Source organism: Indicator indicator, chromosome 23 (assembly GCF_027791375.1).
Source record: "Indicator indicator isolate 239-I01 chromosome 23, UM_Iind_1.1, whole genome shotgun sequence".
NCBI lineage: Eukaryota > Metazoa > Chordata > Aves > Piciformes > Indicatoridae > Indicator > Indicator indicator.
In genome coordinates this window covers 12,527,950-12,555,560 of record NC_072032.1, presented here as the reverse complement: position 1 = coordinate 12,555,560, position 27,611 = coordinate 12,527,950, and the positions used below count along the sequence as shown (strand labels likewise).

Here is a 27,611-nt window from a genome sequence, read left to right as displayed (position 1 = left end):
TGTATTTGCCTAGAAATCACTGCAGCAGCTCGTTTGCTTGGTAATGTGCAGCAAGCTAAACGAGCCCCTCCTGACTGCACATTCTCCTGCAGCAGGCTCAGCAGCGTTCGGTGTAATAACGCTCAGCACGGGAATCACTCATGCCGAAGACAGCTCCTCTTGAACATCCAAGAGTTTCTGTTGTGATGTTTATTTCTGCAAGAACTCACCAATGTCATAGGCCATAAAATCAGAAGAGAAGCACTTGGCACCATAGCTCATGGAGGTGTCGTTGTGCGTGTTGCCTCCAAACACCAGCATGGTCCCGCTCGTGATCACCGCCGCGTGCAGGTAGCGGAAGAATCGGCTGTCTTTCAGAATTGTCCTTCAGAAACAGAAACAAAGCCATCACTGATTCATACCTGGCACAGACAAAACAAGCCCGAAATCCAGGATGAAGCAGGTTTCAGGCAGTACCAGTATAGGCTGGGGGCTGATCTGCTGGAGAGCAGCTCTGGGAAAAAGGACCTGGGAGTCTGGGTGGACAGAAGGATGCCCATGAGTCACCGATCTGCCCTTGTGGTCATGATGGCCAAGGGCATCCTGGGGTGGATTAGAAGTGGTGTGGTTAGTAGGGTGAGAGAGGTTCTCCTCCACCTCTACCTCTACTCTGCCCTGCTTGAATATTGTGTCCAGTTCTGGGCCTCTCAGTTCAAGAAGGACCTCAGGGAACTGCTTGAAAGAGGCCAGCACAGAGCCACCAAGATGCACACTCCTGTGTGCCTCGCTGCAAGGTGCCTGCATCCCTGCCCTGGCAGCCCTCATGAGAGTCACAGAACAAAGGGAAGCTGGTGCTGCAGCAGTCTGGGAGAGTATTGTTACCTTGGGGACATTTTCTGTCTATTCAACCACATTTGCCCATTCATGGCTGTAGTGGAAGATGAAATGAAGTGAGAAAGGATGTATGGTTATTACTTTGTCCACAAGAGAGCAGGCAGGAAGGGTTTGGAAAGTAATCACTGGTTACTGTACTCATCAGTACAGCCTCACAAACAAAAACACAAGCTATTTTCAACTAGGAAAAAAAAAAAGATAGGGTGGCTCAAATTTACATGTATTCATTCCAAAGGTGGTCTCCTTTTTGTCGGAAGCCTTTAAAAACAACTTCAAGGAAAAGACAAAAGTGAGAAAAATGCCTTTTTGTCTGCATAGCTCAGAGTTGTGAAGTTTTGCTCCAGCTCTTTACTAAAACACAGCTTTGGGCAGAAAGAAATCACAGCAGATTTCAGCTTAAGAAATGAGTGTTTCAAGCAGTTACAGAGCCAGAAGAAAATGGGGTTATAATAGAAAATCTTCTGTGTTCTTAACTGCAGAATGAATGATCACTCACTTGCCTGCAGTAACTGCACTCATACGCACAGCCTGGACTGCTGGCAAGAAAATCCCATCAAATATTTTTCTTTTCAGCTTTAATACAACAATAGATTCAAATGGATTTCTTGGCTCATTCACAGCTTTGACTGTGTGATAATACGACTCTCTATTCATAAAGGGACATAAAAATTAGAGATACAGAAGCACACTATCTATCCTGAACACAGGGAACTCTGTCCTGCTGTACACCCCTTACCCAACACCTCAGCTTCTTGTCCACTACAAACAACAACAAGAGGGTGGTGGAGAGACTTACCACATACGAGTATCAACTTCATATTTGTACAAGTCATCTGCTAGCCTGTACTTGTTGGCACTGAAGGCTTTGTAACCTCCATGGATGTAAATTGATCTTGTACTTGGATCATAAACACTACTGTGGCCATAGCCTCCTTGCACCAAAGCTCCGCTGGTCTGCAGAATGCTCCACGTGTTTGTGGCTGAGGAATGAAAGCGACAGAACGTGGTGAATTCATCTCCATTAACAACTTATCAACAGATCTGCTGGGGAAACAAATTGGGCTTCCCTTGGCTCAGATCTAGATGTTGTCTCTATCACTTCATAGCCAAAAATATTCTCCTTCAAGGAGTCTGTTGTCAAGAAGCGTTGCAGAGTACTTTTAATTAGAGCAGAACCTTCCCTCCCACAGCCCTTTATTACGTTTTGCAGAGAATAAATGAGACATAAAAAGCACAGAAATAATTTATTGCATTTCAATGACATGCAAACGCCAGCACCAAGGCTTCACTTGGAATGGGACCCAAGAGCACTTTTATTTTACACATATATAAAGCCAGAGAGCACTGAAACCAAGCTGAGTGTGACTGTGAAGAACACTGCAGTTAAAAACTAATATGTGATTAATGGTCCTGGATCTCCCTCACTAAAATAACATTGGGTTGAAGCACTCTAGACATAATAGAACGGCAACTGAAACAAAAGTGCCAAATGACACCAGGTCTCTGCAGCAAGTGTAGGACAAAGCCCTGCACAGGCTTCCTAACTCCAGGGTAGATCAGGCACAGGACAGGCAAAGGAATTTAAGGGTCTGCAAGGCCCCACATGGGAAACAGAGGAGTATGGAACCATGTCTCTGCCCTACACAGCCTGGGTGTCTCTAGCCTGCTCCTGCAGGAACAAACCTCACTCATGTGGACACCAGTGGACCAGAGGAGGCTGCAGGAGATCCTCTGGGTCAGAATGACCCAAGGACAAGGATAACAGGTCAATAGGGCAGTTAGGGCAGCTATTTCTGACAAGCACCACCACATGGACAGTGTGAACTTCCTCTGCTTAACTGTGTTCTCTGCCTGGTCTGTGGAGAATCACAGAATCAACCAGGTTGGAAAAGACCTTCAAGATTATCAAGTCCAGCCAATCACCCAAGAGCAAGAGATATGCCACCAGAGAGCCATTCCAGAGCAGCTCAGTTAGGTGGCAGTACAGGTCATGTGGAGAGCTGGTGACACTGGAAATCTCTGGATGCTAACATCAGAGTATGGACTATTCCCAGAGATATGGACACCAGATCATATCAGAAATATGGGAGTCTAGAAATTCACTTCCTGTTCCCCTAAGCAGTGGCTCATCAGCACTACTGGAGAGCAGGGGACTTAAGTGGCTTACTTGGGCTGAATTCTTACAGCCATCCTTGTATCTGCAGGATACAGAAGCAATTTGAAAAGTGTTTTCTTTGTCAAAGGGAGAGGGGACAATTAATCTAAACTGTCCTACAGTTATGCTGCTCTGTCTCTGAATTACAGCTTCTTTATCTCTGGGACCTAACCAGCTGTCTAAAGCTGGAGGCAGGTGCCTGTCTGCTGGCTGTTTGTGCTACACAAAGACAGGAAGCTACACTGAACTCCTCCCAAACACAAACAGGAGCAGAAGGCGCTGCCTGGCCTGGTTTTGCCGTGTGAACGGTGATCACTCATATCACCTCCAAACCAGCTGTTAAAATTGAAGAGAAAGGTAAGGAAGGGGCTCCACTCACCCAAGTTGTACTCCTGGACGTTGCTGATGTAGCCATAGAGAGGGCAGTGGCCAAAGATGACGAGCATGACGGTGCTGTTGTCCCTCAGGGTGACGATGTGAGCCGAGTGCCCCACCACAGCGTACTGCTCCTTGGCTGTCGGCATGGCCTGGGCCCAGCTCTGGCTGGGGATGTGGAACACCCACAGCTGGCTGCTGACGTTCCCCGTCCCATCAATCTTCCCACCATACATGTAGATGTCATCCTGAAAGGTGTCAGAGTTGAAACGAGGCCCAGGAGCTTGGCCAAGGAGTGAACAGCTCCCTGTGAGGACAGGCTGAGGGGGCTGGGGCTCTCCAGCTTGGAGCACACAATCACAGAATCAGCCAGGTTGAAGAGACCTCCAAGATCAGCAAGTCCAACTGATCACCCAACACTATCTAATCAACCACCATGGCACCAGGTGCCTCATCCAGTCTCTTAAACACCTCCAGGGATGCTGACCCCACCACCTCCCTGGGCAGCCTGTTCTAATGGCCAACCACTCTTTCTGGGAAGAACTTCTTTCTAAGGTCAAGCCTAAACTTTCCCCTGTGCAGCTTGAAACTCAGTCCTCTTGTTCTGTTGCTGGTTGCCTGGGAGAAGAGACCAACCCCCAACTGGCTACAACCTCCCTTCAGCAATAAGGTCTCCCCTGAGCTTCCACTCCTCCAGGCTAAACACCCCCAGCTCCCTCAGCTGCTCCTCACAGGGTTTGTGTTCCAGACCCCTGAGCAGTTTTGTTGCCTTCATTCCTGATGACAAAGACCTGAAGGGCAGGGTCAGGAGCACTGCACTTACCTTATGCAAGGCCAGTGAGTGGCCATATCTCATCTCTACCAAGTTCACAGAGCTATTCAGTGGAAGCCACTCCTCAGAAATAAGATCATACCTGTGCAATAAAGATGGAATTAATTATCTGAGAAGTAGATAATGAGGTTAAGAAGTTTATTGCTGGCCCTCTGCAGGATTTGTGGGAAAGTATTTGATTTTCCCAAGTAGCCTGCTCTGCTACTTAACATCCCTGCATTGATTTGCAGGGAGTATTCTTCCCTGAGCAAACCCAGAGCACTGCCTGCTCAGCTGTGACAATTTACACCATGTGATCCACCCAAAAGAGCAGAAAAACTTCACACTAAGCTCACAGAAGTTCCACCTACCTGCCAGTGTTTAAAAGACATTTTTTAATTATGTCTTTGCCACTCAAACCTATTTTTCCTGTGAACTTGAAATAAGATAGAGCCTCTGCCCTGAAAATGGCCTGTGGCTTTATAGATAGAAGGATGAACTATCCTCACCAGGCTTACAGCTTTAGAAGACAAAATAATCTCTGAGAAAGAAGCCACGGGGTATCTGATGAAAAATCAGGCATGACTTTGAAAGGGTGAATTGGGGATGTAATCAGCAACCAGTCTACAAGTAAGTCTGGATTCTCAGCTCCTCCTGACTTCCCCCTACAAGAACTATTACCTATGGATGTGAAGGCAGAATTCACAGCCCTCACTCTGGTCCATCAAACTGAGGTGTGCAGGTATCCCTGAGGAAAACTCCAGCTCTTACCTAAATCTGCCCCCATACTATTGAGCTCAAGAAGAAGCCTGAAATGTTGCTTGGGTTTGGTTTCTTTTTTAGGGGGGATTTCCATGGGGGAGACAATTATTGTCTGGCACTTTAGTTACTGTTAAATCCCCTCAACTAGTTGCATAAATGTTCATCATCCTAAATGCCACTTCCAGCTGCTATCCCACCCACTATGCACTAATATCCACAGTGACCAGGATGCATTAAGGAGCCAGGCACCCTGAAGTCACACAGACAGAAGGAAGGGCTAATAACACTGAAGCAAAACTCCTCCCTTGGAAGATGAGACCTGAACTCATCTAGAAACTACAGTAAATAGTTAAATGCTATCAGAAGCAGATGAATCAAAAACTCTCTGAGTAGCAGGAACCTTCCACTTTTTCCTTTCCAAACTCAGCAGCCCTCAGCAGCATTTTCCCACACCTCACACGTGAGTTTGTTTTTAATCAGTGCTGGTTTCCCCTGGAGATGGAGCACATGCCAAGAGCAGAGCCTGTCAGACAGCCCCTTCTAAAAATAACTCTCTAACCCAAGTTCCTCTGCTTAGATTTTATTATCTTGGTTCATACTCACGCTAGAACCTTCTGAGAATCAGAATGATTGAAGACATAGCCTCCAACAATCCACATCTTATTGTCATGGATCACAGTTTTGTGAGATGCTCTGGGAAGTTTTGGAAGAGAGTATTCCTCCCGGGTCCAAAACGACTGGTTTGCAGGAACAGGAATTGAACAGCCAGGACCTGAGGAAAAGCAGGTTTAAAAGTTAGGCTGATTTTATCCAAGCCTTGTGTTGCACCTAGAGATCAACATCCTGCACCTCAGGTGACAAAGAGAGTCCCCTGGCCGGGTGAGATGAGAGCTGTGACCTGCATGTCCTTGCCCACACCAGCAATCTGTGCTGGAGCTGCTGTGCAACCTCCCAGCCATAACCACACACTTCCATTTCAAACTTGTGTTCAGAACAAAAAAAGCAGTTCCAGAACAGATGACTCCACGATGCAGCAAAGCAAACACTGCACTGTTCTCCCTAGCTGTGATTACAGGGGGGCACAGCACAGACCCCTCCCTCCTGCCCATGATGAAAGTACCTTCCAGCACTCATCTACCTGCCACATGCCCACAGAATCCCCAACACAACCTGCAAAAGCTTCAGGAGACCTCCTCTGCAGCATGCTAGAAAACCCCAAGTGTCTACAGCTCTTCTCACTCCTCTCCTCAGCAAGACATTGTTGTGATTTGCTCACTTCTTATTTTTTTCTTCTAGTTTTGCTGTTCTTAGAGCAACTTCTTCAGTGCCAGGTTACCCTCCACAGTTCCCCTCCATGGCACTGGAGCAGGCTGCCCAGGGAGGTGGTTGAGTCACCATCCCTGGATGTGTTTAAAAGCCATGCAGATGTGGTGCTTGGGGATATGGTGGACTTGGTAGAGTAGGATTAATGGTTGGACTTGATAATCTTGAAGGTCTTTTCCAACCTAAACGATTGTATGGCATGGCAGAAGATGAGCAGCAAACAGCAAGGTCTCAGCAAATTAAAAAGCCAGATAGATGCTACCCCTTCACCGCAGCAGCAGCCATCCACACACACAGGGTTACTACAGACAACAGAGAGCACAGAACCTGCTGGAGAGGCTCCAGCTTTGAAAAGGGAATAGGTTTATCAGGACAGCTTTAGGCAGTCATAAAAGTGAATCACCACGTAACAGAGTTATGGTCTCCACTGCCAGAGACAGCATCTGCCAAGCTTCTACCAGCAGTAATATGCAGTTCAGGAAAGCAGACTGGAATATGGTTTATCACTCTTGAAAAACTCCTGGTTTCTGAGGAAGAGAGACTATTTCCAGATGTGAAGAAGCTTCAAAATAAGAAAGGGGAGAGCAGCTGTATTTCATTCTGCTGTAGCTTGTCCTGGGGCTTTTTGGGTTGGATTTTCTCAGGCGTTGTTTTGGTTTGGGGTTGCTGTTTGTTTTTTTTCCCTTTACGCACAAATCTATTACAGAAATGAAAAGGAAAGAAGAGAGTAGGCTAAAAACAGAGCAAACCTAAGCCCAGCTTTGCTGTCAGAGCACAGACAAGACTCCAGAAAAGCACTAGGGGGCACCTCACTGCATAAAGGGATGTGGTCTTCCAGCCCTGAAGTATCTGACTCTTGTCAGTGGTGCCCAGTGACAGGCAATGGACACAAACTGGAATCCAGGAGGTTCCATCTGAGTGTAAAGGAGAAAAACTTTGCTGTGAGGGTGCTGGAGCCCTGCGAGAGGTTGTGGAGTCTCCTCTGGAGACATTCCAAACACACCTGACCACTGTGATCCTGGGCAAGCTGCTGTGGGTGCCCTGCTTTAGCAGGGGTATTGTATTAGATGATCTTCAGAGGTCCCTTCCAACCCCCACCATGCTGGAATTTTGTGATATCCTGTTGCTAGTCACAATGCTGCTACTCGTCAAGCAGAACATTTTCAAATGCTCTCAATCAAACTGCAAGAGCCCTACAGAAAAGGTATCCAAGAGCAGCTCCATACTCCTCAGGAGACTCACCTTGCCAGCCCGCAGAGCACAAACATGCCTTAGTCTCATTAAAGCTGCAGTGGCCTCTCTCAGGTGCCCCACAATCCTCAGTGCAGTAGGGGATATCACAGGCTTCTCCCTTCCAGTATTTGGCACAGTCACATTCCAGAGCATTGCTGCTGCTGTTGAGTTTGCATTCTCCTCGGCCGGAGCAGTTATTGGGACACATATTGAAACTGTGAAGATGAAGGAGAGGAGGTTGGTGAGGGCTGGAACAGTTGGCCAAGCTGTCCCCCTTGCTCATGAGCACCAGAGTGATGCTGAACAGAAGTCCACACAGCTTTTTGTTAACACACAAACCAACCACAGCTGCTCGTCTAGAAGCTGATGTGAAGGACCCGCAGAGATTTGCTCTGGTATCCTACAGAGCTACCTCACATCAGCAGTTACACTTCACAGCTCCTCCAAAAAATTATCAACGTGATTTGTAGCCATTTGTAATGCAAATGAACTGCCTCAGAACACCCAGCTGTAAGCCAAGGATGTAATCAGAGCTTAAAGCTTCTGTGGTGGCTGTGCAATTTATACTTAAAGTACTCCCAATCACCTGCTATTCTGGGCTCTGCTACCACAGGAACACAGCAGAGACCAACCCCCAGCTGAAGATGTGCCTCTTCTGAATCACCAAGTGTAACAAGGGCAAGTGTCCTACACCCTGCTCAGGGCAATCCCAAGCACAAATATAGGCTGGGCAAGGAATGGCTCAAGAGCAGTCTTGACAAGAAGGACTTGGGGGTGTGTCAGCTGACAGAAAACTCAACAAGAGCCAGCATCCAGTTCTGGTGCCCCAGCACCAAAAAGGGCTTGCAGTGATAGGATGAGGGGCAGTGGCTCTGAGCTGGAAGAGGGGAGGTAGAGACTGGAGAATAGGAAGAAATTCTTGACAGTGAGGGTGGAGAGACAGTGGAACAGGTTGCACATGCCCCATCCCTGGAAGTGTTCAAGATCAGGTTGGATGAAACCTTGAACAACCTGGGCTGATGGGAGGTGTCCCTGCCCACGGTGTGTGGCTGGAACTGGGACTTAAGGTCCCTTCCAACCCAAACTATTCTATGATCTCTGATTTTATAATATCTGCAATGGAGCTGAGGCTAAACCAGATACATTCTTGCTGCTGAGTCAAATTCAGAGACCTTATTGACTTCCAGTTCCAGTGCCTGCTGGCCTATCAACCACTACAACTCATAGATGGGGATTACCACCCAATATTCTCACTCTTACGTGACAGGAGGAGTCACCAGCTGCCAGACCCTAATTTCACAAGTGTCTATCAAGTACCTGTTCAGCAGTAACCCTTAAGACTGTCAAATGGAAAAGAAACAAACACACCCTTTTACCTACTCTCTGCATGTGTGTCAGGTGGAAGCCTAACAACCAGAACACAGAGAAGCAGCAAAACTCAAAACGGTCCTGGAATACTATTTGAAAAGATTAAGAAAGTGAAGTGTTAAAAAAAAATAAATAAATTCAAATATCTTCCAAGGCATTTAGCAAAGCAGGTGATGCCTGAGGAGAGCATCTTGCAGTGCTGCAATATGGTCAGCTGGCAGTAGATGGTGACATGGTTCATGGGATCAGCCAGACTTGCAATGCTACTGCTTGGGCTGAACCTTTAACTTTGCAAAAGACTCCTCCTCATCTTCTGCAGCAGTCAAAGGGGTGCCCCACATTCTTCAAAGAATCCACAATATATTGAAGTGCTTCATAAGGATGAAAGCACCAAGGCTGCCAGTCAAAAACCTAAGCACCTCATTTTAATAATCATACAATGGAATCATAGAATGTTCTGAATGGGACCTCCAAAGGTCATCTTGTCTAAACTCCTACAGTGAGCAGGGACACCTCCAGCTAGATCAGGCTGCCCAGAGCCACATCAAGTCTGATCTTGAATGTTTCCAGGGTTGGAGCCTCAACCACATTCCTGGGCAGCCTGTTCCAGTATTTCACCACTCTCACAGTAAAGAACTTCCTCCTGATGTCCAACCTAAATCTGCCCTGCTCCCCTAGTCCTATCCCCACAGGCCCTTCTAAACAGTCCCTCCACAGCCTTCCTGTAGGACCCCTTCAGATAGTGAAATGTAGTTCTAAGGTCTCCCCAGAGCCTTCTCATCTCCAGGCTGAACAGCCTCAACTCAGCCTGTCCTCATAGGGGAGGTTCTCCAGCCCTCTGATCGTCTTTGTGGCCCTCCTTGGAGCAGGTCCCTATCCCTCTTGTGCTGGGGGTCCCATAGCTGGACACAGTACCCCAGATGTCCCTGTCCACTGCAAGTGGGTTGGACTAGATGACCTTTAAAAGTCCCTTCCAACCTCAGCCATTCTATAATTCTAAGACTGAGTAAGAAAGAGCATCCCAAGGAAATCTTCTGGATCCTCAACAGCATGTACAGTCCAAGTGACACCTTTGTGCTTCCACAAAAGTGTGTCTGTGCAGCAGCAGCTCTGCAGAACATGCACCAAATCCAGCAGTTCTGGTTGGCTGAGTATGATCAACTCACTGTAATAACACAAAATAAATAGGATGATGTCTTCTTGAGCAAACAATTTCCCCACACTTACAACTGACAACTGGAGTTAAAGTCGAGCACATCACAGTTATCAGTCGTGGCAAGGGTGTAATAAAAACTCTAAATTCAAGGATTTTCTCCTAATTACATGCCTGGATGGCAATCACTTATTGCAAGGGAAAACTAAGAGAACACAAAACTTCCTTTTGCTCAAGCTGTTACATGACTTTGGAGTGAGTGGAGTACTACTTACTTGTACGTGATGTTGAACCCTGTTAAATTATAGGCAGCATCACTGAAGAAATGCAGAAGGGCATATCCAGAAGTAGCTACAACTTCTGGCACTGTTTCATTGCTATCTTTCTCAGGAACAATAAGACCACTGGAAGAGAGAAAAGGAGAAACAACAAACCAGTGTTACATGTGAAATAAAAGGAGGCAAAGCAACAATGGCAATTGCAGCAGTATTAATTAACAATTGAAACTCAGTTTGCATCTATCTGAAGCCTTAAGACTTTGTGTAACCATCATTTTGGCTGCTATCAGATTGGTTTTCTTCAACAGAACTCCTTCCACATTGAAAAGAAAACCTCTCAAGACTGAGTACCTGTACTCAAGACAGACAGCTCCATTCTCAAAGGCATAAGAGCCCTCAAGACCTCCCCAGAAAGGTAAGATCACATTCTTCAAGGATGGGCTTACCAAGCCCTCTTGCTTGGCTTCATAATCTGCAACACAATGGCCATGTTACTGACCAAGGAGCAGACAAATCAGGACACTGAGAGCAACAGTATTGCTTCCCTCCATGGGCACCACAAGAAGGAATGGCTGCAGAAAGCAATCTAAATAGAAAACCTTGAAGTAATCAGCTTGGCTCTTTGGAAAGATAAATGTACATGGAAAGTGTTTCACTTGAGTAAACCTGAAGCTGTCTAGAATTCCAGCTACTATTACTAAAACCCTCTTTTCCTTCCTTTTTTATTCTGAATTTAAGCAGGATCCACTCCTAAAGCAAGGTGGCATGTTTGAAAATAGAAACCAGTGTCCCAGAAGCATAAAAACAGCAGTTCCCAGACAAACCACAGGTCTGCCAAGCCCACCACATCCTCCTGACTACAGCCTACAGGAAATGGTTTGTGAAGACTGAAAATGGAGCAAGGATGGAGCATTTTGGTGATGAAAACATCACAGTTCAGGTGCTTTGACCTGCAGAATGATCGAAGTTGGCATATCTAAATATATCATTTACCCATGTTTCTAATTCCTTTCTCAACCATTTATGCCCATTGCACCTAGAAAACCTGCAGCAGGGAGCTCAACAATTCAACTCTGCAATGGTAGAGGAGAAAGGATTTCTTATGCTTGCTTTACATCTGATCATTCAGCACTGCCTCTTGGGCTTTTCCTCCATGAGAAATCAGTAAAATTTTCCTTACTCACAATCTTCCTGCCCTTCACTCTTTCATAAAGTTCCACCCAACTCATCACACGCTCATCTGTTGTCTTTTCTGTCCTAAAAGGCTGTCACACTCACTGCTCCCACCTCCTTGTTTCAAACTTGTGGTCACCTCTGGCTGCTTCCAGCTTCAGCAAGATCCTCCAGCCTTTTAGTTTTACAAAGGTAATGCAGAGAATGGAGAAAGGTAGAAAAGACACTGGTGACAAATTCGTCTCTCAGCCCTGGAGCAGGCTGCCCAGAGAGTTTGTGGAGTCTCCTTCTCTAGATAGATTCCAAATCCACCTGGACACTGTGATCCTGGGCAGGCTGCTGTGGGTGCCCTGCTTTAGAGGGGGGTGGTCTGGATGATCTCTAGAGGTCCCTTCCAACCCCCACCATGCTGGGATTGCGTGAAAGCTATTTACAGAGCTCAGGACTGGACACAGGACAGACTTGAACAGAGTCTGCCAAAATTGGAGCAAGCTGACAAGGAGAATAAATGTCTCTTTTCAAGAGTAACTGCTACCTCTTTACCTACTGCACAGCCCAGATTTGATCTGAAAGAGAATGTTTATTCTTCTTTCAACAGAGCCTGACAACAACAGAAACAATGAAGTCAATTCCTCTCTCACACAAAAGACATCAGAGCAAGTATAAACTTGGAGCCTATGAATTATTATTTTTTTAAAAGCCTTTTACTAAGCAAGGAGCACTGTCTGCCACCACCAATTCATAGCCAGCTGTTGTTTTCTTGTAGAGAACCATCCTTCCCCCAGCCTCAGCCTTATTCCCAAAGGCTAAGTGGAAGCTTTTTGACCAGCAGAGACTCCAAACCCCAGAGCTGAGCATGTTGGGCAGGGAAGCAAAGGCAGCTCCAGCAGCAGCTCTCCTGGGAGTGCAGCTGAGCCTGGTTTCATGCCCTGAGACTTCTGAATATTCCAAGAGCACCATCGACTGAAAAGCAACAATGAAAAGATTTTTTTCCCCTGAGAAGAACTCACTTCTCCTCTGCCCAGCTCTGTCCAGAACAGAAGGCAAATGCATGTGAAGACAGTTCCCTAGGCCAGGGTAAATGAGTTTCTCCAGCCGAAGGAAAGACTCCCAGAGACCCAGTCACACTGGATGGGTCCAGGGCAAAGCAGCACTGCACCACTTGAACTTCCCTGTCCCCAGCACGCAACATCACAGACACACACACTCCCAAAAAGCACAACTTCCACAAGTTTTGCTATACAAGTTGGAGGTGTTTGCATCAAGAGTAGTAAGGGAGCTTTGATACCTGCAGGTACCAGTCCTGGTAGGTCTGCAAGCTGTGCACAACAAGTCCTGTCCGGACAAAAGCTACTCTTCATTTTATCACCACTGAAACCTGATCCCATGCTTTGGCTGAACAGCTCCAGTTCATTTCCAGATATCTAGCTCAGTAAACACTTCCTTGGGAGAAAGCCAATTATTTTTTTCTTCTTTCAGATCTCAAGGATATGAGATTAAAAGGCAAAATTCCCTGCCTGTTCTCCGTGTGTAAGAGGTGCCTCTTTCATTGTACAGTTTGAGACTTCTGATCTGAAGATCACCTCTCCCAAAAGACCACCTCCCACAACACCAGAGGACAAAAAACCCTAATAAACTCCTTGCTATTTGGATCATAGGTTTCCTTTGTAATGCAAAATAAAGGAGGGTACTGCTCCACAGGAAAACAGACATCTGAATGTAATTCAGGGGAAGGCAAATTAGAGCTCAGGGAGAAGAGAAAATTCTTTTGTTCTGGTTTATTCTTCTTCAGTCTTATTCTTGCAGCACTTATCAATGATATTACAGAGCAATCTAACTGCAAGGCTCTGGAGACTGGAGAATGGTAGCAAACAAGAAAAGCACGGAGTGAACAGCAGCAGTGAGAGAAGAAAAACCACCCTCCCCCTCAGTAACCTTTCCTCCTAACAGGGCTAGCACAGGACAGCTCTTTGCTGTCTCCCAGGCACCCTAGCTGGGGGCTTTGCCTGGGAAGAGTGCAGGCACCTCTGCAGTGGAGGCTCTCACCACGTCTCCCACTTGCTGCTTTCTTCCATCCTTCCCTGATGACTCGCATGTCAATACAGTAAAGAAGACATTTCCCCACCTACAGGAGTTTAAAACAGCCTGATGGAATTCCATAGATAAATAGGAACTGCTTGCAGAGAACACAAGACGACGATAGCCATCGGGTCCTTGAAAGGTTGAACCTGAACTGCTGAGTGCACAGCGTGGTTCTGAACAAACCAGCACAAACAAGACTTCTGCTATCTGCCATAAAACAGCTCCCACAGCAGAATGGGAATGATAAAGGATTACACAAAACTTCCTTTAAACTAAAATCCAGAATCTCTTCAGAGCCCAGGCTGAGGCCAAGATTAGCCTGTTTCACAATGTGCCGCTTCTGGTTCCTTTCATAGGGTTTCAAAACATTTCACAATCATCACTACTCCAAAGCAAATAAACACTCCCACTCAGCTAAGATGTCCACTGACACTCTTCCTGAAACACTGAAAGGCAAACCCCTGGTTAGCCCTGAAACAGCTTCGATTTTCCATGCACTGCATTCCGAGGGTCAGTGGCAGAGTGAAAAACAGCATCAAGGAGACTTAATTCCCATCCTGCTGCTGACACAGCCTGCCTTGTTCTCTCTGCAACAGAGAGAAATGGGAATTATTTCAAACTTTCATTACTTCTCCTCAATTTGCTATGCAAGCATCATGGTGATGATGGACATGAGCCAGCACCGAGCACTCACAGCCCAGAGCCAGCTGTGTCCTGGGCTGATCCCCAGCAGTGTGGGCAGCAGAGGCAGGGAGGGGATTCTGCCCCTCTGCTCTGCTGAGACCCCCCCTGCAGTACTGGGGCCAGGTCTGGAGTACTCAGCACAGACAGGGACCTGCTGGAGTGGGGCCAGAGGAGGCCACAGTAATGCTGGGAGGGCTGGAACAGCTCTGCTGTGAGGCTTGGGGTTGTTCAGCCTGAAGAAGAGAAGGCTCCAGGGAGACTTTCTGGTGGCCTTTCAGTGCTTAAAGGGAACGGTAAGAAAGATGGGGAGAGACCTTTTATCAGGGTCTGTTGTGACAGGACTTGAGGGTGATGGGTTTAAACTAAAAGAGGGAGATTTAGACTGGAGAGAAGAAAGAAATATTTTATGGTAAGGGTGGTGAGATCCTGGCCCAGAGAGGTGGTAGTTGTCCCATCCCTGGAACCATTTCAGGTCAGGTTGGAGGGGGCTGTAAGCAGCTTTCTGTAGTTGAAAATATCCCTGCCGATGGCACAGGGTGGGTGCCTGAGATGATCTTTAAGGTCCTTTCCAACCCAGACCCCATGTAAGTAAGGAGACATATCCAATCCACTTTCTTAAAGGAAAAGCTATAATTCTTATACAGTAAGATGACTCCCAAACAAGGACTTTCAAGGAATTAATTACAATGCCACTTACTAAAAAAACCACCAAAAAAAAATACAAAACTCAGACTGATTATTGAGAGCTGGCAGTACCCCAAAGTGCAGTTTTTCTTGACCCCATCTTCCCTTTTTGCAGTACAGCAGATCCAGTTGCTGCACCACCAGCACAGGGCTGCCTTTCCCACAGAGCCCTCCCCATCAAGGGGCTTCCCAAGAACCTCCTCAGCTCTTACCTGATGCTCTTCCTTCCAGAAACCATAGAACAAACCATTAGGACATTAAACCATCTGTGATGAGCCATTCAGTGATTTTTAAGCACTATGTGATTGTAAAAGCCTTATTTCAAGAGAACATGGGCTGAGAAGCCTCAGGAGAAATAAAGCCTTTTTGCCATTACAGTGAGGAACTATTTTAACAGCTAAAAAATTATTTGAATACCCAAGTCCTGGAGAGACAGACCAGGCCATCAGCCTTGGTGCAAATGGCTTTTCCTTTTTAGAACCTGAAGACTGTTGTTAGCATTCAATGCTCATGAAAGCTTGGTACAGGATATCTGAATGAGTGAGAAGAAAATGACATTCTTCACTCCATCAGGAACAGTGTAAAAGAAAAGAAGTGAGACAGTGAAGAAGTGAGGAAACTTTCTGCTCTGGACTTCCTCAATTTAACTCAGAGGATTTCTCTTTTCAAAACCCTAGAATAGGAGCTGTCTTTGTCCACCTTGCCAAAATGGTGGGGTTGAAGGGGACTGCAGGTTTAGTGAACAACAGCAGGTTTGATACAATGCAGTAATCTGCCTTTCTACCCCAGAAGCATTTTGATTTATCAATCCTCATGCAATCCGGGGATCGGCTGCCTCACCCAGGAGCCTCATTCAACAGGTACATTTCTAGCAAACCCCCAAAGGCATGTGCATCTGGCATCTTATACCAGTCCTTTTTTTTTTTTTTCTCCTTTTTAAATCAATACTCTGGAAGTTGTGAATATGAAGAAAAACTAAAACAGAGCAACATAAGAAACAGAGAACAGGCTGCTGCAGCAGCTCTCTGACAAGGAAAGGCTGAGAGACCTGGGGCTGTTCAGTCTGGAGAAGAGCAGCCTGAGAAGGGATCTGCTCTATGCTGATAAAAGGTAGGGGGCCCAGGAACAGGAAAAGGGACAATGTGCACAAACTGGAACAGATTAAGCTCCAGCAGAACTTCCAGGAGCAAAATCTTTGTTGTTAGGGTGCTGGAGCCCTAGAGCAGGCTGCCAGAGAGTTTGTGGAGTCTCCTTCTCTGGAGAGATCCCAAACCCTCTTGGATATTGTGATCCCGGGCAACCCACTCTGGGTGCCCTTCCTTAGCAGGGGGTTGTATTAGATGATCTTTAGAGGCCCTTTCCAACCCCCCCCCCCCCCCCCCCAATGCTGTGCTATTCTGCTCCATGAACTGAGTGTGAGCACAACGACCATACTGCAGCACAGCCCAGCACAGGCTGTAATAGAATACATCTCCATGCCCTATCTTAGGGAGCAGGATAAAAACTGATCTGGGAGGTGATGGTTGATGATGTGCTGAGTGCCAGCTCCATCACAGAAGGGTGAGAACCTGACAAGGAAAATCTTGGGTTATACACATGAGCAAAGGGCATCCAACTCATGCTTTGCAGCAAACAGAGCAACAACCTCCTTTCATCTTCCTCACCCAGAGCACGTACACCCACAGCTTGCTCTCTGCCTACACATCCTGCAGGTGAGGATCACTTCCTCCTCCAAGTCTGTCTAACATCAGCTCTAAGTTGATTAGCTCCTCTGGATACTCTTGGAACACAGATAGTACTGACTCACACAGTTTGTGCCTTTCCCAGCAAAATTAATCCTCGTTAGCAACCCCCCTGCTGTTATTAGCTGATGATTTGCTCTAAGGGTAAGCTGGGTTTGCAGGTTAGTTCAGGAAGGGCACTGAGGACAGAGCATCTGAGTGTGCCCATGGCAGCTGCCTGGGTTACCATTTCTGGCACAGAATTGAAGGAATAAAAAGAAAACCAAAATAGAAGAGGGACACCCATATGACATAAAAGGATAGGTGGAAGAAGCAAGGTTTGCTTAGCATGGAGGAGAGATGGGGTAAAACCCAGCTGCTGCCTTCAACTCCCTAAGGAGAGATTACAGAGCAGGTAGCACCAGAGGTTCACTGAAAACAGCCACAAGCTGCTCTGATTACACAGTGTAAGATTCATTTTTTACTATCATTATTTTTTAATAGGAGGGTGACCAAGCACTGGCCCAGAGGATCAACAAAATCTCTATCCTTCAGAGAAAGTCACAACTTTGCAAGACAAACTCTTCAGCAAGTGCTTGAACCCACTATGAGCTGGCCCTGCTTTGAGTGAGGGATCAGACCAGGGTCCCTTCCAACCCAAGTGCCCCCACATTCTGTGCCTTGCCTCAGATTTGGGTGTACAAGTGCCAATGTTCACCTGCCAGCCATGAAAGGAAGGTGAGCTGCTCCTGTTTTCTGAGGGGAGAAAAGCTCACACGGAGGCACTGTGCAGAGCACCAGCTCAGCAAGTGACCCTGGGGAAACCGCTGCCATCTGTCAGCACTGGCACCTGACAGCAGCCACCAGGGGCTTCTGAGTGGTCTCACCTCCCAGTGCCAAGTGCAGAGGCATGGCCAAGGGGCTTGCACAAGAGCTGTTGGGCGAGAAGGAAGAAATACCTCCTGTCAATCAGCACAGAACAGAAACAGAGGTGCAAAAGCAGCTCCAGGGAATGTTCAACGCAGAGTGCAGTTCAACACAAACCCAACACAGTCCCCAGCAGATGAGTGGAGTTTGCTCCAGAGTTCTGCCCTCTGTGCAGATGAACACACTGCATTCCTCTTTCCCCACATTCTTGCACTGCACTTTGAAGCAGCACATTTGCACGGTCTCACGTTGCCTACAATCACAAATAGAAACCAGCAGAGTTATTTTTAACCCTGCTTAGCACAGGACTGGACTGCTCCAGACCACATGGAGTTTAGTAAACAGTTTATGCAGACACTTGCTCTGTGTAAATGTTTGCATTATGCCAATATTTCTGGCAGTTAAAAATTGCTAAAACCAATTTAAAGTTTCTCCGTAAAGCAGTGCTGAGGATTTCCATGACCACCTCACATTCAGGGTGAAAAACCATATTGTGGACAAACATAAGAGAGCATCAGAAGGTCAGGAAAGCAAGATGAGAAAAGTGAAGGAAGCGAGGGTTCAGGCAGCTGCTGTAAAAAATCCAGCAGGGGGATAACAGAACCCAAGCTTTCAAGAGGGAGGAATTTACAGTGTTTATCAACAAAGTCTGAAAGTTGACAGCGTCCAGCTGTACAGAGCTTCATCTTGCAAATCCCCTGCCATGGTCCAAAAATAGCCAGGAGTGAAACATGGGCACATTTCATGTGAAGATTTAACATAAGCCAAGAAAAGAGAAAAAACTTGAACACTGCTCCTGAAAAATTCTGGTGCATTTATTGGTGTATCAGAGAGAAGTATTTCTCAAACAGATGCTTTCCTGCACCTCATCGAAATGAGAAGCATCTGCTACTGGCTGAACTTGGTTACCTGAACAACACAGCTCTCTACTAATGAAGATGAAATTCAAATGTCATCTAAAAAAAGCAATTAAAGAAATAATTGATATTTCCCCCCACACACACCTCAAAAATGTTACTGTATTAAGCTCACGCTTGCTTGTCCTCAGGCACAGGCTTCCCAGTGATTTACAGATGGTTCTAAAGTCTGAACCATAATTGTTAATGCTATGAACTGCTTATAACTTCCATTTAAAAAGCCTATTAATTTTTGGAAAACACACAAGAAACTGCAGGCACAAATCATGATCATTTCACCTTTTCAGCAGCCTATGAAGAATTAGCTCGATTAAAGCAAAATGACTCTGAGATAAGATGACATTCCTTCCTCCTCCTGAATAGCAATTCACTCTGGGATACCAGGAGAGTGCTTCCAGGATGCGCTTCCAGGTTTTTTGGAGGTTTTTACAAGAGAGGTGATTATTTTCTTCTTTAGACTAACAGATTGCATTGGGTTGGAAGGGACCCTCAGAGGTCATCTTGTCTAAGCCCCCTGCGATCAGCAGGAGCATCCTCAACTAGATCAAGCTGCCTAGAGCTAAATCAAGTCTGATCTTGAATGTCTCCAGGGATGGGGCTTCAACCACATCCCTGAGCAACCTATTCCAGTATTTCACCACCCTCATTGTGCAGAACTGCCTCCTGATGTCCAACCTAAATCTCCCCTGCTCCAGTTTCAAACCATCACCCAGCATCCTATCCCCACAGGCCCTTCTAAACAGTCCCTCCCCAGCCTTCCTGTAGGTCCCCTTCAGATACTGAAATGTAGTTATAAGGTCTCCCTAGCACCTTCTCATCTCCAGGCTGAGCAACCCCAATTCTCTCAGCCTGTCCTCACAGGGCAGGTTCTCCAGCCCTCTGATCATCCTCGTGGCCCTCCTCTAGACCTCCTCCAGCAGGTCCATGTGCCTCTCATGCTGGGGAGCCCAGAGCTGGATGCAGTACTCCAGGTGAGGTCTCACCAGAGCAGAATCGAGTGGCAGTGAGAATGTAGAGATGCAGTCAAGATTACCAGAACAACTCATTTGTGTGGCTTGTTTTGACCTCAAGTTGGTCTGAAGGTTTACAAACAGCATTCTCTCCCTACAAAACAACTCTGCACTTTCAGCTGAAGATCAAAACAAAGAAAAAAAACAAACCAAACACATGTGGTGCTTTCATTTTTTAATCAACCTTTTGTTCCTATGCTGATCTCCTCTCACAGAGACTACAAGGCTTGTTTTGGAACAAATATCAAGTATTTTTAGAAGTTCATTTCACAAGTGAAAGAAAGCACAGCAGAAGGTTGATTCTGGAAAGAGTTAATCAGCCACTTGGAACGAGCAGAGTCCAAAGGGAACCTTTAGTTTTGTCCAGAAGCCACCTGGGATTATTTTTTCTGATTTCAGCTAAAAGAACAGAAAACATAAGGTGGTGCTTGTCACTGCAAGACTGAAGTACATAAATGCAGGAGTTATATTTAGGCCTCTTCGTGAAATGCCGACTGCTAACCAGCAAACACACATCAGTCTCCCACCACAGACAGAGGAGCCACACAGCAGGCACCTAGCACACCAACAGCTTCATTTTACACACATCTCCACAAGGCTGTTTGACCCCTCCTTCTTGTTTCTGAACACGTTCAAAGGGTTTAAAACGTAAAGGTCCATAAGGCTATAGATAGTTCCATGAGATGTGTACGCTGTCAGTGTCAGTTACTTGGCTTTTCATACAATGAGAGAGGTTGGAAGGGACCTCTAGAGATCATCAAGTCCAATCCCCCTGCCAAAAGCAGGGTCACCTCGGGCAGGCTGCACAGGAACACATCCAGGTGGGGCTTGAAAGTCTCCAGAGAAGAAGACTCCACAACCTCTCTGGGCAGCCTGCTCCAGGGCTCCAGCACCCTCATACCAAACAAATTTCTCCTCATGTTGAGGTGGCACCTCTTGTGTTCCAGCTTGTCCCCATTGTTCCTTGTCCTGTCACTGGGCACCATCAAAAAGAACCTGGCAGCTTTCTTGACACCCACCCCTCAGCTATTTATAAACATGGATCAGATCCGCTTTCAGCCTGCTCCTCTCCAGACTAAACAGCCCCAGGGCTCTCAGTCTTTCTCCACAGCAGAGATGTTCAAGTCCCACAGTCATCCTCCTAGCTCTCCACAGATCCCTGTCTCTCTTAACTTGGGGAGGCCTTGTGTCAGCACGGGCATACTGAGAGTTAAACTTGAGTTGTGCTCACAAATGATAGATGGGACACTCTCCTCCTTCAGAAGGAGCCTGCATACGGAATCATCTCAAGCTCAAGCAGATGACAATCATTTTGTTGTCTCTCAAATAACCAGGATTTGGAAATGAAACCATAATACTTACATGAGCTGCTCATTGTAAAGGCAAAACAGCTCCTTCATTGTTCCTGCTGAGGATGGCTGCACAGAAGGCCACTTGCTGTATGTGCTGTATTTGCTGCCTTACACGTTGAGATGAGTGCAATGCATTTACACTGCCAGAAGCCACATTTGATTCAGAGTATCTGACAGAGCTCTCACTGTGCACAGCTCCATTGCCACCAAAGGGAACTCACCTGAAAGCTGCCAGTAAGGGAGCATAAATCGAGTCTCCATCATACACATACAAGTGGTCCCAGCTGCACTCTGTGGCAAAGTGATTGAATCGAAGCCTGAGGATTGTGTTTGGCCTGCAAAAAAAAAAAAAAAAAATCCAAAAAAAACAATAATAAAGAGAATATTTGTAATAAGCCACTTGACACACCAAGTCCCCTAACAAACTCCTCTGGTGTGAAGCTCCTCTCTAAACAAGATTCAGGCAGAGTGGTTTAGTGTAGCTGTGGATGCCTCAAACACACTGAGCTTCTTTCTGGTGCACACACTCCTCTGGTATTAAGCAGCAGATTCTTTATGGTCAGAGAAAATGTGTCCTTAAACCTCTTCTCACCACCACCAGCAGGATCTGAAGAGCAGGCACTGCCAGCCCTCCGCTCTTTACCAGTCCTAATGACAGGGCTTTGCAGGGGTAAGCATGGAAAATCCACATGGACAACATGCTCTCGTGCAGATGTGGTACTTTGGGAATGGCTTAGGGGTGGACTTGGCAGTGTTAGGTTTCAGGTTGGTCACAATGATCTTAAAGGTCTTTTCCAACCTAAATGATTCTATAAAGGATCACAGCTACCATCAGGAAGCTAATGAGAGATATTTTTCTTGTTCAAGGGATCTTCTGCAGACCAATGTGATTACGATGAACTGAGATGATTTAATTGCCCAGAAGTTGGCAGAAGTCCTTCTTCTCTTACTGTATAACTTGTGCAGGACTGCAGGATGGCCCTCCTGAGGGAAGCCCCTCCAAGCTGGAAACTGGAAATATGCCTCAATGGATACTGATTAAAGAGATTCTCAGTCTTGCTCACCACATTCTGGGAGCTGGACAAAACAGGTCAAGAGAATGCAGAGACTTGTCTTCTGCAGCATGAGAGGTCCTGGAGCTTTACCTTCTTCCAGAAGCAAGATTTCTGGTTATTGCTTGGACTGCTCCAATGTAATAACCACTCACTGCCCCTCATTCCTTATGAATGCTAACCAGGTTGATTTCTGCTGGTGATGTGTCACAAAAAACACTGGGACCAGCTGAGGATAGATGAGCTAGAAGTCCTGGGAAGACACTTGGTGCCTTCTACCAGTGGAATGCAGCAGGCCTAGCAGCACACCCTGATGTTCACACCACTGGTCAAGAAGAGGCTCCTCTGTTGACTTCCTAAGTCAAGAGAAGAGCATCCAGGGCCCTCATCTTCTGAGCAGGAAAAAAGTTTTTTGAGTTGATATGAGAATGGAAACAGTAACTCAGACACCACAACATATCAACAATCCTTTCACTCCATACACAGAAGCTGCCCACTAAGCCCTAGCCAAGTAAAGCAGACTTAGATACCATTAGTTTCATGGTTTACTACCTAAAGAGAATCACACAGAAGCCACAGCAGGTAACAGTTTAGAGTTCAGCTCCAGGAGGGTGAAAACACCACTGACATTGTGCTTGGACCTCAAGATAAAAACAAAGTCCATCTGCAGTAGCACTTCTTCCTGTGCCCACAGTTGCAGCTGCTGAAGGGGTAGATGCAAGTGATTAGATTTCCAACAGCAGTGCCCTTGAGTTCAGATTAAATCCTTGTTCATCCTAATCAAATAAATTAATAAGATGTCAGCTTGCCATGGAGTCCTTCCTTCCCACAGAAGGGGAATTCCTTAGGGAGTTGTTCTGCAAAAGAATAATCTGAGACAGGGACAGCAACCTGCTCCAGGCCTTTGGAGAAGGGAGCAGCCAGCTGTACCTCAAGGATAATGTCTTGCTTAAAGACAAAGCACAAAAAGGTCTCAGCATTTCAAAACAGCAGCCTAGGAAATTGGAAGGGGCTTGCTTCCATTTTAGTGGTCTGACAGCTGTAGAGCAGAAAGAAATATTTAATGGATAAAAGCTTTAGACCAAGAACAAAAAGATTATCTTTGCTACAGCTCACAAGTCATTAACAGACAGCACCCATTTGTGAATCACAAGGCTGCAGGCTCTGCCTCAGATGGGATCCTCAGGCTGGATGGATCTCATCTGCCTTCTCTCATGCTCCTGGGGAAAAATGAAAAGGACTCCTCCAGGATGAGGACACAGCACAGGCATCAGTCAAGAAGAGTCAGGAATGGTGCAAAAAGGAAAGAGTGCAGCACATATGGCTTTTAAACATCTGATTTATCCAGCAGGCTCAGCTGCACATGTGGATTGTCCCTTTACCTGCTGCCCTCCACACCCTGCTATGCTTGCAACGAGCTGAGGATACTCAGCAGCATGCAACAGCTTTGCCAATGCTGCTTTCTAAGTCCAGACCTCTGGGAACTCCACGTTTGGCAGAGAGGTTGGGCTGTTTTCACAAGGGTGCATACCTCAGCAGCTTTAATCAGCATGATTATGTCCTCCTTCTGCCACCATGCTCTGACAGAGGGGCACAAGCAGAAGCAGGAAAAGGACATCCACTTAAACTGGTTATCAAACAAGGAGGAACATTTTTGTCCACCTCTTTACAGCATGTAAGATCTGACTTCAAACCCCAAGAAGTGAGAGTTCTCTAGGAAGCCTCTCAGCAGCAGCAACCAAAGGCTGAAGGAGCAGTAATCGTGACATTAACAGAGTCCCATGAGCAGCACATCACTTCTGATAAAAACATGAGTCAGATCATCCTTTGGAAAAGAAAGCTGAAGCTGTGAAGGTTAAAGTGACTGAAGTAGAACTGCTCAGGCTGTCTGGCTGTAATAACTTCCTTGCAAAATAATCTTTAATTACTTGTAATTCCAAACTGGCTGCAGTTGTATTTTTATTGCCTACAAAAATTAAGAGGAGTTGCCACTCACAGCATCTAACTTTTGATCTTAACCACATTAAGGAACTGGGCTCCTTCCATAGTTAATAGTGAGTGGCAGGCTCCCAGTTTCAGCATTATATGGGGCTCTTTGGAAGAGCTCAGTCCTCACCTTTCAACATCTTGGGAGCTTAGGTATTGAAGTTACTGATCCAAAATAAATGTCTGAAGTAGGTGAAGTGAATACCAATTTCCCCACCAGACATCCCAATCATGGAGGGAAGAGCAACATAACAAAAGCATGCCCTGGCCTTGGAGCAGGTTCTGTCCCTCCAGGATCACAGAATCAGAGAAATCATTGAATAGTTTAGATTGGAAGGGACCTCTAAAGGTCATTTAGTCCAACCCTCCTGCAGTCAGCAGGGACATCTGCAACCAGAGCAGATTGCTCACAGCCCCAAGCAATCTGACCTGGAATGGCTCCAGGGATGGGGCATCTATCACCTCTCTGGGCACTCTGGGCCAGTGTGCCTGAGTGCCACCCTGAGAGTAAAACAATGTCTCCCTTCTCTCTAGTCTAAATCTCCCTCTTTCAGTTTAAATCCATTACCCCTTGTCCTGGCACAACAGGTCCTGCTAACAAGTCAGTCCCCAGCTTTCTAATCAGCCCCTCTGAGTACTGAAAGGTTTCAATAAGGTCTCCCTGGAGTCTTCTCTCCTCCAGGCTGAACAACCCCAAAGACGCCCAGAGACCTCAGCTTAGGAGCACTCCATGCAAGTGAAGTCATTCCTGCTCTCACATGACTGTTCCCAGTCACAAACCTCCCTACTTCCAGACTGAGGGACCTGCACAGAATGTGCCCTAACCCGGAGCTGTTATCACACAGCCTCAGAACTGACCATGCAGAGTTCTCCAGCCTAAACGAATTGATTTCACACTCCTGGCGCCAGCTTGGTGCTATGAAAAACACTGAGACCAGTCAGGGGCTCTGGAGTGCTGTGCCACCAATCAGGTGACAGTCAGAGGGTATGCACCTGGACAGGCTGCTCCTCACAGCTGCAAGAAACCCCCAGGAGCAACAGAAAGATCACACAGGGGAAGGGTAAAGAAGAGAGAGGAAGAAGCCTAAGGGGCTTCTCATGGTTTAGAAGATCTCTGCCAAAAATGGTCAATGGTCTCTCTGAAGTCCTCATGGCCTAATGAGTAAATAAGTGTCTGAAGGACATCATTACAGACCAGCTCTTCATGAATAAGGGCTTTAACAGAGTTTGCTCCACTTCTTTTTCATACTGCCAAGAAGCCCCTAGATAGTGAACCCCAAACACCCACTGACCCACTGTGGGAACAGTTAAACACTTTCAGTGCTTTATTTCTTTATTCTTTCACTCTCTCTTTCCATGTGTGGTTTCAACATGAAGGGTACTCTGCACAGCAAACCTCCACTTCAGATGTCACTTTGAAGGCCTCAGATGCTCAGAGAACCATTATTTAATACCTAAGTGCTGCCCTATCTTGCTTTAAAAGGAAAAAAAAAAAAAAAAGAAAAAGGAAACCCAAGATGTGAAAATACTCAGTGGAGATAAACCTCACCTAACTTAGGGGCTTAAGATGTGCCAGGAGAGGTTTAGATTGGATATGAGGGAAAATCTCTTTACTGAAAGAGTGGTCAGGCATTGGAACAGGCTGCCCAGGGAGGTGGTGGAGTCATCACCCCTAGAGGTGTTCAAGAAGCTGTAGATGTGGTGCTTCAGGATACAGCTTAGTGGTCATGGTAGCTGGGTAACAGCTGGGATGGATAATCTTAAAGGTCTTTTCCAACCTTAAAGATTCTAGGAGTCTGTAGTTCTGAAAGTCCCAATAAAGGAGCACTAAAAAGATGTTTACTACACTCACCTTCCTTCAATGAGCCAGGTGCATTTTGTTTTGTATTTGTAATTCCCAGGCCCATCCGTTACATACCCTGAAGGCCCAGTGAGCCTGTAAATAAACAGAAATAAAGACAAGCATTAGCCTCAAATGGTATTAAACATTCATACAAAGAGTCCCTGCATTTAGAAGATCCATCATCAGGTTTTCATTTCCTTAAGAGCCACTACAAACAAACCAACAACTCAACACAAAACAATCAGGCAATTGGGATTCTCCTGGTGAACTCTGGACGTGCTCTCAGTTGCTGTCCTTAAGGAAGGACAGCTGAGAGTGACGGTTTCTCTGTCAGACTGATGCACCCTAGGAATAAAATGACCTTCCTCCACAAAGACAAACACACAGACTAGCACCAGCCAGCCAGCAAGAGGGACTCCCAGGCAGAGAAGCTGAAGTTATTCCTAAACTATTTATTTAGGCAAATCACACAACTCTTGCAAGAAGTCCAGGTGAAGCCCACGGCACAACCTCTTTCCTGGTCTGTATCTGACACTTCACAAAGTCCTTGAGCAAAAGACTGATCCCCACAACCCTCCAGTGCAAAACCTTAATTCCTCCTGCATCAAGGGCTGCATCATAACTCAGAACAGACACCTGAATTAGTGTGAGGTGTCCCTGCCCACAGTGGGGAGGTTGGAACTGGATGATCTTTGAGATCCCTTCCAACCCTGACAATTCCGTGATTCTGTAACATCAAAGTTCCACACAACCCCCACCTTCAGTAGCATGTTCCTATCCCCATGTCATTTCATATCAAGTGATCAAAGAGATGGATGGTCCCACTGCCAGGACAACCCTACAAACACCCCTTCTCCATTGTGCCTATAAACAGGAGGTGACAGCAGCAGAAAGTACAGGGTCTCACCACCCTCACAGTGTGAAGAACTTCTTCCTTCTCTCCAGCATGAATCTCCCTCTTTTAGCCTCAAACCATCACCCCTTGTCTGGTCACAACAAGCCCTGCTAAGAAGTCTGTCCCCAGCTTTTTTCAGCTGCTCCAACAGGTCCCTGTCTGTAATGTGCTGAGGACTCCAGAGCTGGTCCCAGCAGAGCAGAGAGGCAGAGTCCCCTCCCTGCCCCTGTTGCTTACACTGCTGGGATCAGTCCAGAGCAGGGCCACGTCTGGGCTGTGAGCACTCAGTGCCAGCTCATGTCCAGCTTTTCATCTACCAAATACTTCAGGCTGGGTTTTACAAATAGCAGAAACAGTTGAAAATAAATTACCAGGGAAGGATGAGCTCAGATGGAAGTATCTGAAGATGCCCAAACACCAGGCAGAGCACACCTTGGCACCTGGAGCAGGATTCCAGACTAGGGAGGTTATAAACTCCACTGCTGGCACGTGGCTGGAGCAACTCACAGCCTGCTGGCAAAATTAAATTGTCCTACTTAAAAAACAATTTCAGTAAACAAAAGCACTCTCCAAAAATCAAACTTGGCAGAAAGGAGAAGGAAGTAAGATCAGAGTTTCCCAAAGCCAGGATTTTGGAACCTTTTGCTGTGTCTTTCCCTAGTGATCTGTTAATGCTATCATCTGATCTTTTGAAAATATTTTGACTGAGTCAAAATGGTTTTTCCAGACTCCTTTCCATTTTTTAAAGTTCATCTCTAACCCAAATTCAAAAGGCAAAACCTATAGACTTTGTAGGTTCCTCTGTGCTAATTTCTCATCTTAGTTTTCAACCACAGAAACTTAGTTACTGATGTTCTGAGGATCTGCATTTAAGGAAATGAAAAATCAGCTCAAATTTTCAAGAGCACAGGAAGCATCTGAACCTTTTATGGAGTAGATGCAGCTACAGATGTA

General features: G+C 46.3%; 1 protein-coding gene across 1 annotated transcript in view; it reads right to left on the bottom strand.

The window, feature by feature from the left end:
* ATRN (attractin) overlaps positions 1-27,611 on the bottom strand; it is a 143,746-nt gene that overhangs the window by 82,786 nt on the left and 33,349 nt on the right. The window contains exons 2-10 of the mRNA XM_054391488.1: positions 25,772-25,855; positions 21,103-21,216; positions 10,329-10,457; positions 7,542-7,747; positions 5,580-5,748; positions 4,227-4,317; positions 3,408-3,651; positions 1,670-1,853; positions 210-364 (exon numbers count right to left, since the gene is read on the bottom strand). Coding sequence (XP_054247463.1) covers positions 210-364; positions 1,670-1,853; positions 3,408-3,651; positions 4,227-4,317; positions 5,580-5,748; positions 7,542-7,747; positions 10,329-10,457; positions 21,103-21,216; positions 25,772-25,855 — 1,376 coding nt within the window. The remainder of the gene's footprint in view (positions 1-209; positions 365-1,669; positions 1,854-3,407; positions 3,652-4,226; positions 4,318-5,579; positions 5,749-7,541; positions 7,748-10,328; positions 10,458-21,102; positions 21,217-25,771; positions 25,856-27,611) is intronic.